Source organism: Nicrophorus vespilloides, unplaced genomic scaffold (genome assembly GCF_001412225.1).
Source record: "Nicrophorus vespilloides isolate i.1.1-1 unplaced genomic scaffold, Nicve_v1.0, whole genome shotgun sequence".
Taxonomy (NCBI): domain Eukaryota; kingdom Metazoa; phylum Arthropoda; class Insecta; order Coleoptera; family Silphidae; genus Nicrophorus; species Nicrophorus vespilloides.
This window is the reverse complement of record NW_017097199.1, coordinates 58,705-68,911: the sequence shown is the minus strand read 5'-3', so window position 1 is coordinate 68,911 and position 10,207 is coordinate 58,705. Positions and strand designations below refer to the sequence as shown.

At 37.2% G+C, this 10,207-nt stretch overlaps 1 protein-coding gene and 1 long non-coding RNA gene across 3 annotated transcripts in view; one reads left to right on the top strand and one right to left on the bottom strand.

Moving 5' to 3' along the window:
- Positions 1-1,263: 1,263 nt before the first annotated feature.
- Positions 1,264-10,207, bottom strand: part of LOC108559390 (polycomb group protein Psc-like) — a 17,388-nt gene continuing 8,444 nt past the window's right edge. Inside the window, exons 2-7 of one of the 2 annotated variants that reach the window (XM_017916660.1) lie at positions 7,684-7,846; positions 7,262-7,358; positions 7,041-7,203; positions 6,654-6,971; positions 6,121-6,201; positions 1,264-3,151 (exon numbers count right to left, since the gene is read on the bottom strand). In XM_017916660.1, the coding sequence (XP_017772149.1) occupies positions 1,376-3,151; positions 6,121-6,201; positions 6,654-6,971; positions 7,041-7,203; positions 7,262-7,358; positions 7,684-7,804 (2,556 nt within the window). In that variant the 5' untranslated portion in view covers positions 7,805-7,846 and the 3' untranslated portion in view covers positions 1,264-1,375. Of the gene's footprint in view, positions 3,152-6,120; positions 6,202-6,653; positions 7,204-7,261; positions 7,359-7,683; positions 7,847-10,207 lie in introns of both variants that reach the window. The other variant, XM_017916658.1, reaches the window with a different exon arrangement.
- The window catches only part of LOC108559391, a 50,889-nt gene continuing 50,368 nt past the window's right edge, over positions 9,687-10,207 (top strand). Inside the window, exon 1 of the long non-coding RNA XR_001890937.1 lies at positions 9,687-9,966. This is a non-coding gene — a long non-coding RNA (uncharacterized LOC108559391). The remainder of the gene's footprint in view (positions 9,967-10,207) is intronic.

Sequence of the window (10,207 nt, the reverse complement as noted above, 5' to 3'; positions counted from 1 at the left end):
ATCGATTTATAAACTGTATCCATCATGTATTCACATCAACTATGACCTAACACATCAAATAAAAGAGATTTCATTATTACCTATATACAAATATATCTCTCTCGTCGATAACGATTTACCTTTTTTAAAAATTTTTGCCAATTCTCTTCACGTTTTCAATCGAATTTATTTAATTGAATCGAACCGAAAGTATTCCATACACATAAGTACTTACGAGTAAGTTTACAAGTTAGTTCATTTCTGCTCCAATTAATTAATCGAATAGTCACATCAAATCCACAATTAGAACTAATATAATAATATAGTAATTACAAAACGAACAAACAAACAAAAAAATATAAACAATTCAGGACATCAATTTTGCAATCATCGAGTTTCTTTTTTAGGGAAACTCGATGTGAATTACGTAGTCTAAATATGTACAAAATGATGTTTTTTTTTTATATAATAAGAAATACGTAATTTGTTTAGATAAATAGAAATAAAAATGCGGCTTTACAGCAAGGATAGTTTAAATTTGATTTAATCGCGACGTTTTTGAAACGTTCGTTTACTGAATCGTTTGGTTACAATCATAAATAAGTTGCGTTTAAAGTAATAGTTATATAACCGGTACACAACAATCACTATTTGTATATTTATATATATATATATCTATAATTTGTTATTTTCCTTGCGTATAAATGTTTTGTATACAATTCTATTTATGGATTATTTACAAAGGGATTTTATATGTTATTTTTTATATATTGAGGTACAAACAAACATAAGATAATTGCGGAGGGATAAAATTGAAACGTACACACTAAACATATAATAATAAAACAATCGAATAACAGGTAACAAATGACGATGGTGACGTTTGTGCGCAAACGTCATTCGTTTAATAAAATTCAAACGAAAAAATAAAATAAAATAATAGTAGTAGTAAAAGGATAAAAATGAGAAGCGTCTACTTTGTTTACAAGTCTTAAGAATTAAGAGGAACAAAACGCGGCGTAGTTTACGTCTCTTTCTCTTTACTTGGCTCCACGTATATATTTGTATTTAGAAATATATTTAGATTTATATTGCACTAAAGTTGGAAGCTTCGAGAAGATGACTTAAGACTGGCCGCCCCCCTACCTCCCCCCCATTAATCATATTAGAACGAACCCAAGACTCTGATTTACGTATATATTAAAAAAAAAAAAAAAAAGTAATGCCCTGAAGGTATTTAAATATTAAATAAATATTAGGTTCCTCGATTTGTTTCCTCGATTATTTTTTTTATGCAACAAAGAGAAGTGAGAGAACTTTGATTATATATACACAGGTTTTTTTTGTTATATCAAACAGATCTCGTGATATTTACATTGGTTTTGAGTAATAATCCTTACTTGCTGACCGGTGTCACGCTGATTCCATTGGTTTCGATCTTCTTGGGCTCCGGCGACGTCTGCTCTTTGGGTATTAACGACAGCGCGTTGAGGATCTTCTGCTCCTTGGATTCGCCATTGGTGAGGTTCTGACTGTTCATGCGGTTCTGATTCTGCTGCTGCACGAGCAGACTGGGATTCGGGATGTTGCGGATGCTCTGGTTCTGGCTCGGTCGCATATTTCTGTAGCCGCCGTTGAGGAGTTGGTTCTTGTTGATGTGCTGCAGATTCGGGAGGTTCGGTTTTATCGATTGCGGACTGGGAATGTTCAGAGTCTGCAAGCTGGGCATCTGCGGTTTGGGTTTGTTGTTCGTCGTTGTCGTCGTCGTCTGCTGTTTGGGCGGCGGTTGCGGTTTTTGGTTGTTCGCCAAAAGTTGCGCCGCTTTCGGTTTGTTTATCGACGATTGTTCCGTCGCAACTTTGGAGAGCATCTGCAGATTGGATAAACTCGATTGATAACTCTTGTTGGTGAAGCCGTTCAACGTGATACCGTTATTGACTTTGTGCGGTTTCGAGAGATCCAGTGGACGATTGTTGTCGGATTTGGGTATTATGGTTAAACTGGATTTTACGGATTTCTTAATTCTTTCTAGGGGTATTGTGGGCGGTGGAGGACGTTTGGCTTTTGGTGGTTCGGGCGCTGTCGCTGGTGGTGGCGATCTCTTAAGCTTCGGCGGTTCCGGTGTGGGTTGGATCAGGGTGATCTCTAGAGTCGGTCTTTTGTTGTTCTCATCCTCAAGCGGTTCGGGTTTCCGTTTGGTGGACGAATCAATTTTGCTTACAGTGAACCCGGCCGGGTATTGGGAGTTGAGGATGTGCGGCGTCTCGGAGAAGGTAACTTTCTTTTCCTTGGGAATATCGTTTTTGGCGGGTTCGATGGTGCACTGCAGCGAGGCGATCTTCTTTTCGAGCGATTTGCTTTGGCTAGTGGGTTTGCAGGCGTACGTGTTCATCGGGGGGCGCTGTTGATTATTTTCTGCAGCTTTCTCGACTTTATTCTGAACGACGATCTCGGCAGGACACTTAGCGATTCTCTCGGCACCAGATTGAAATGTCTTAAGAAATGTCTTCTGCTCCTCCGTGCTTTTTTCCGTTCGCTCATCTTTCATCTCCTCCTTCTTCGGTTTGACAGGTTGAATTTTGACTTTCTTCAGTTCGGGCATCGGCGGCGTCGGAGGTTTACCTTCTTCAGACGGTTGCGATTTGTGGTGCTTGTGTTTGTGACCGTTGTGTGGCGTCAGTTTCACTTTGAGTTCGCCGGTGATTTCGGCGTGCAATTTCCTCTTCTTGTGCGTCACGTCGCTCTTAGAATGCTTGTTCTTCTTCCTCTTCTTGCTGACGTGGTGGGTTTCCGGTTCCTCGTGCTTCATATTAGCCCATTCCCTGTCCCTAATCGCGGCGAACTTTTCTTTCTCTTCGTTATCAGGTTCCTCGTACTCGTAAACGCAGTGCGGTTCCGTTTCCTTAGTCTCACTTTTCTTCGGTTCCGCCTTAGATTCAGGCGCTTTGTGTTTGCTTTGCAGCTTCAACATCTTCATCAGTTGCTCCTTCTTATCCTCGTTGTGCGAGTCATCGATGGGCGTCTGCGGAGATGGAGCCTTCGGCTCTGGGTTGGGCTTAATCGGGACGATCTGCAGCTGCTTCGTGCCGCGCGTCGAAGAAGTGTTGATGATCTTGATGGGTTGGATCTTCATCGGCGTGAAGATGCGGTAGAAGAACCGCATGGGTTTGACCTGGAACAAAGAGATGGATCATTTTCAAGAGCGAACAAACACAAACGCGACAGTTTCGGGGAGGCCGCGAGCGTCACGGAACCGCGCCAAAGTTCAACAACCTACTTAAGCACTAAGCCTTGAAAGTAACCATTTCATAGTGCACATACACACACGGCGAGTTCCTCATGGGGCTAAGTATAACGTAGGGATTTCTGTTCAAATAAAAACAAAAAGTAAATCGTCTAGCCTCGCTCTAAATCACTGGCATCTCATTCTCTTTCAAGTCGCGAATCGATAAGTTCCCGAACCTCATCCGCAGCAGCTCACTCTATATCCTAGTTATATTTAGATTTTAATAACCCAAACAAAACGGGCCTTTATATATTGGCCTCTCGCATCTGCGGTCGTGCTGGTAGTACAAGCAGAGTTGCAACCCTCGTGACATCAATCAGCATCCCCATGTGCAGAAGCCCTCTTCTCTTCCTTCTACTCCTCCGCCACCACCGCCGCTGTCTCCCCTCTGGCACCGTAACTAATCGAGCGCACGCACACTCAATCTGTTTTCACTAATGCCATTATTACGAGGGAAATCATTTCGCAAAATTTCAAGAGGGGTGTGTGTGTGTGTCCCCAACCCTTCGGGACTTTTGCAACAGCCGACCGACACTTTCCATCATCATCCGCGTCTCCTCCTAATTTCGTTTTGATGAGTGGCAATTAGTGTCTTCCTAGTCGTGTTCCGGTGGTCGGCGAAGAATTGAAGTGAATGAGACGGCACATATCGGGTTTACCTGACCTCGCGGACCGTGAATAAAGGACAATAGTCCCAAAGAGATAGATGTTATGTGTGCTGGAACACACGCTCTGGCCCCGCAAACGTTATATGTATAGTAGTTCGGTCATTATTCTTCATTTCCTCCTACTATGCTTCCGATTTCACAGCGCATTCCTCTCTCTCTCTCTCTCTCACACATTCACTCCATCAATACTCTCTACCTCTTCATCCTACTCTCGCACACGTAATCTCTCTCTCTATTCAGACTCGCCGCATTTATTATCCATCCCTAAAACCCCCCTCGCCAGTTCCGGGAGGCCTGTGCTAACGCACTTTAATCATAAGCTCCCACCTAGTTTATGATTATGTAAGCGCACGTAACTTATTATTACTCAATAGGACTCGAACGAGATTGCCTCTACAATGCACCAGCAACTATAAACAAGAACGTGAAAGACAAGAAGCACTTTTCACTTTCAAATTTAATTAACTCAACAAACAAACCTACTTTTAACAAATCTATACCATTGTTTTTAATAATATTTATACATCTAAAGCCATTAAATATAAAGAAGAAACCTGTGTTTTTTTTTTAACAAAACCATTTAAATTTAGGTCATAAGTAAAAAAAAACAAAGTTAACAATAGTTTCCAAAAAAATAAAATATCCTCTTTGACCTTTCATGACTTAATTTCCTTTACACAACCGAAACTACTAAATAAACAATTATTCTCTAAAGAAACGTAAGATAATGACCGAAATGACTACAAATAAAAGCTCAAACAATAAAATAAATAAGATTAGGTTGAATTAGAGACATACATAGAGCTTCAATTTCATTCATTTATATTGTGCAGCAGAAAAGAAAGTTTTTAATACATAGTTGCACGTCTATTTTTTTTTTCTATTTCCATTCAACAATAGTAAAAATCGATTACAAACTATTTAATATGCTAGACAGGAAACGGTAGTTGCGTAACTGTCTGGGGTACTCAAATTGGAAGTTGGTTTATATTATACGAATCGGAATTTGTTACAAATAATAACAGTGAATATTTGTATTTTATACCAAAAAAAAAACATGCTTTAACTAGTTTTAATTACCTGAAATTGATTATTAATTAACTAGTTTAATGTTCTTATCCCTTAAAAATATACTAAGCAAAGGCTTTAGAATATAACTACATACTATTTTTAGTGTGTAGTTAGTGGAATACTTTTTTTTTTGTTATATACACTAATGACATAAATTTGTCAGTTTTGGAAATGTGTATTTACAAAACATGTGCTCTCGACGGAGCAGAAAGATTTCGGTATTTTTGGGGAGGGTTTGGAAACGCAACGAGGAGAAAGAAAAGAAACATCGAGTGAAAGGAACTAACCGGTTCACCAACCCTTCACGAAGCATTTAAATGGAAATTTATTGCGCGTAGCGCACTGCTAATCCAGTTAAGTCCTATGTTTTTTTTTTCTTTCATTCCTTATTTTAATAAGGGAAGTTCTGCTTTCTTTCATTTCACTTTTTCACTTCTGCATTCGTTCGAGTTTTAATTCCATTCCCAATCCACGATGAATGGTGTCTGCCTGTCTGTGTGTATTTGTGTGAGTGTGTAAAACGTTGGATTTTCTCCTCTCTTTGCTAAGCGATATTCTCTCTATGTAATCTCGCTCTATCTTTCTTTCTCTTCGTAGAGTCTCGACGTATTTTTAGACGCGGCAGTAAATCTGGATGGAAGCTCTGAGTGCGACTGGAATGGAAACACTCACCAGAGAGAGAGAGAGAGAGAGAAGAGTAGTATACGGTTCTCCGTGCACGCATACACACGTAGTCGCACAGACAAAAGTGGGAAAATAAACAAGTGCGAGGGTTTCCATTTGAATAAATATTTGAATCGCCGCAACATCACACATTTTCTCAACGACGATTCCTCTTTTCATTTTGCTTTTTTTTTGTAAATACTAAACCCAATTATTTTCTTGTTATTATCCTTATAAAATCTTAACTTATTACAGAAATACGAAAAAAAGAAAATCATCAAAACTTCTTCAATTTTATAGTGTTTACTTAATTTCAAAGCAAAACTGCATGATAGCAGAAATAGTGCCATAATAAGAAAAATCGTAAAAATTAGAAATGTTTTGACTTGGATTGAGAAAAAAAAAACAATAAAAATTTGATGTAAATTAAATTTAAATTAAAAGATATTTTACCTCTGTCCATTTGAAGGTGTACGCAACGTCCATCAAATTGAAATGTGTTGGGAGCACTTCACCTTCGTAAATGATTTCGACCTGAAAAATAAAGACATTTAATTTGCAAATTTTTTGATCATTTTACACAAAATTTTACAGTTTTAATTAGAAAATTTAGAGCTAATTGAGTATAGAGTACTTATTTAGTCATTTTTTGCTAATTGGTACTTATTTTAGTCATTTATAACTAATCGGAAATTAGTTAATGAATTTTTTAAAAAATTGTCTAATTTAACAAAATTTGTCATTTTCTTAGATTTTTAAACTGAAATTCAATTAATTTCACATTAGATTACTTCAATTGAAGCAAATGCGTTATAGCTGCACAAGATTTGTCACCAATCGGAACTTACTTTATGGATTTCTAAATTTTGGCTTATTCTTGTAATTTCATAATGATTAGAAATGAAGTAAATTGAAGAATATTCAATGTCCTTCTACTGTAGTCATTTGAATTGTTGACGTTGTTTGATTGATTGTAATGTAATTACCTTGTGTTCAGGTGATAAAGCGTATTTCATCCTAAGGAACTTGTGTAGATGGGACATGGAAACTGCTGCTGCACACCGGAGATACCGTCTGTCGCGCACCCTCTCATCCTTCTCGCACTTTGTCACATCCTTATTACTATCACCGTCGTCCGTTGCGACCACTTTCTTCTTCTCCTCCTTCAACACTTCACCACCACCCACAGCAACTTCACCACTATCACCGTTCGTGTTATCCAAATGTAACTGGTAGTATTCCAAGGAGAGTTGAATGAGGTCATCGGGGCCGTAGAAGTGTCCTGCTTCGCGCGACACAGCCGCCTGGGAGGACAAAGATCGAGGATGTTCATTCCACAATCCCGACGACGTGCAAAGACCAGAAACACTCACCGTTTGCTCCCGATCCTGCGGTCTCTGCTGCTGCTCATCAGACTCATCCTCCGCAGAATCATCGGCCGTTGGTTTCTTATGGAACTTAGCCCTCCTCAGCATCTCGTTCGCATACAATCCAGGTATCATCTTGTAAAGCAACGCTTGCATCTGCTCATCAGGTCTTCAAAAAAAAATACACATGAAAATATTGAAACAGAATTTAACGAGCTGCCACTCACTTAATAGATATCTTCTTGTCCTTATCCTTCTTCGTCTTGGGACAGGAAGGACACTCGCGTTTCTTCTTGAAATATTTCAATATGCAGCTTCGACAAACTAAAGAAAAAATAATACACAATGTTAACAAATAAATAATGTAAAGAATATTGAATGAACGTGTATCAATGATTTAAATAGAAAAAACAATCGTATCTTGAAACACGATACGGTTGATTCATCGATGAAGCATGTCGTGTTTCCAGTTTGTTTTTCTTTTTGTGCTGAAATGAGTGCGAGAAATGCGAAACGTGCACGTAAAAATAGAAAATTATTTCGTTCGCAAACTGATAATATGCTAATGCTATTTAGCGTAAAAATTGCTAGTGAAAACAATTGTAAAAATAAGAGATAATAGCAATGAGATTGCGGAGAGGATACTTACAGGTATGGTGACATTCGATGATCGAGGTGGCATCGATGAAGTAACCATCGCAAAGGCTGCAAGTCAACATCGGGTTAAGATCCTTGACGAGAATCCTCTGGGTCTTCCGTACTTCCGCCATAGTTTCCTTATTTCCTTATGAACGATAGGTAGAGTAAAGATCCTGCAAACAAAAGAAGAAAACACATGTTTAATTTTCGTTACCACTTCCGGCGTTTATTTGTCTTTAACAAGTTGGAGGAAAGAGGGATTTGGTAAGTTTTTTGCATATGGAATTGTATTGTGTATCTGAATGTATGCGTGCACATTCTTCGAGGCTGTCTTGAGGTCAGACCCGAGGAGCGAGGTCTTAAGGCTGACCCGATGTGATGCAGGTGGTTATGGGTTTGCCCCTCCCTAACTCACTATACGCCCACTTCCTACAACTGACCCCTTGGCTAATTGCACACCTCACAATGCACACACAATCCACGACATTCATTAATTGCGCGCAAACAAACAAAAAAATTAATTATTGCATTCAATCAAAGCGTTTAAATTACGTTAATTAACAACAAAAAAAGAACATAATTTAATAAATATTTAATTGCGAAGATGCAAGTTTTCAACGGATTCTGCAATTTTCGGAATACGTAAATGCGCGGAGCGATACATAATCGGAGATCGCAAATTTATTGCTCTTGATAATGGATAGGCTATGACCTTACGTATCCAAGTTGGCAAAGTACGTTAAACAAGCGAACGTATATTGAAATGCAGTAGCATGAATTTCCTTTCAGTATTAAATCTATTTCATCAAGACTTAAGCAGCAATTTGATACAATGTAAGAAACCGGAGGTTGCGAAGCCGTCATCACTCGCAGGAACATTCAAATGTAAATATTGATGTGATTTTTACGCTTTGCTCGATTAGTTTTCAATGTCGATGGCCTCTGTCTCTCTTCCTTTGCTCTGCGGATAAAGAAAGAAAAATACAGGATCGTCGTTGCTGCTCTCTTACGGTTGTTTTCCTAAACAACGTTAGCTTCTGCAAACAGCCAACGATTTAATAATAACAATAATAGAAAAAAAAGTGCGGACGTTTCTAAACGATAAAAGTGCTTACGACGAAAGAAAAATGTATCGAATTATTAAGAGAATTCAACGAAATGTTTGGGGAAATAAATCAATCTTTTAATTGAGTTTAAATGAAATAGTTACAAAAAAAAACTGGTAGTGATTAATAAGTTAATTAGTGATTTTTTTTTAATTAGGTAATAAATAATTAATTAATTGATTCGAAATGAAGTGGTAACAGAAACAGGTTGCTATGGCAAATCAAACACTTAAACAATCGATGTTCATAGCCAACTTGGAAAAGTTTATGGGATTCTCACACACCTTAATTGCATTCCGCGAGACGAACATTCAAAGACGAAAACAAAAATTCTGTAAGTTTGGTCTTATGTAATTTTCAAGTTTTTGTTAAAAACTTGAAGCAAAAACAATCAATTCCATTACCTGTTTTATTTATTTATTTTTTTTGTTTCATGATTCCGCTACAAAAATAAACTTGTATGATTCATTTGATAAAATAAATAACAAATTGATTAAATTGTGAAACAAAAAAAAAAAAAGAAAACAATAAACGTTTAATTTAATTAAATAAAAACATAAATTTTGTAATGATTCACTTTTCGTGGAAACGCGTTTGTTGTCCGCACTGTTTGATTTACTAATTAGCATCCAGCTTAAATTGCATCACGTCCGAACGAAAATATGGAAAAAAAAAAGTTCCGTGATTTAACAGAAACAGAAACGTTTCAATTCCAAAAGAGAAGAAATTTCGTAGAAGAAAATGTAATAAAAAGAAAGTTCTCTCTTTCATTGCGCACAAGGTTAAGCTTTTACCCAAAAAAGAAAAAAAAAATAGCGAGTCTAATTCAATTAGTGTTTTTGTTACTTGTAGATTTCGTGTAATTTAAGAACAACAATCAGTGTTTTCTTGTTGATTTCGTCGCTTTAGTTATTGTTCATCAATGTTACAAGTTCGATATTTGAAATGGATGTCAAAACAAGGATTTACATCATTTCAAATGAGTTTGTTGTGACAGGCGTACTTTTTTTTTGAAAAATAATGCATAATTGGCTATGGAAATATAAACAGTTGATGTGTCAAAACATCGGTGTTGTGTGGGTTTTGGATCGTCTCTGATGTTCACCGAATTATTGGGAATGGAAGGTTGTCAAATGCAGGAGATTCTGGAGGAGAGTTTAGCGGATGGACGGATTAGTGAAATTAAGGTAAGAGAGGATTTGAAAAGTGTGCAGTATCTTATTAATCGAAGGTTAATATGCTTGTGAATGTGACAGCTGTCAATTTGATAATTATGGAAGGATAAGCTTGCAACTTTGATCAATATATCAAATCATTTTTTTGCAAATTTATTTTTACATGTTCATAATTATTGAATGTTCTTAAAAACATTGAAAATCCTGAAATAGTTGTATGAAATATTTGTTATAAGTATGTAATTCTTAAATA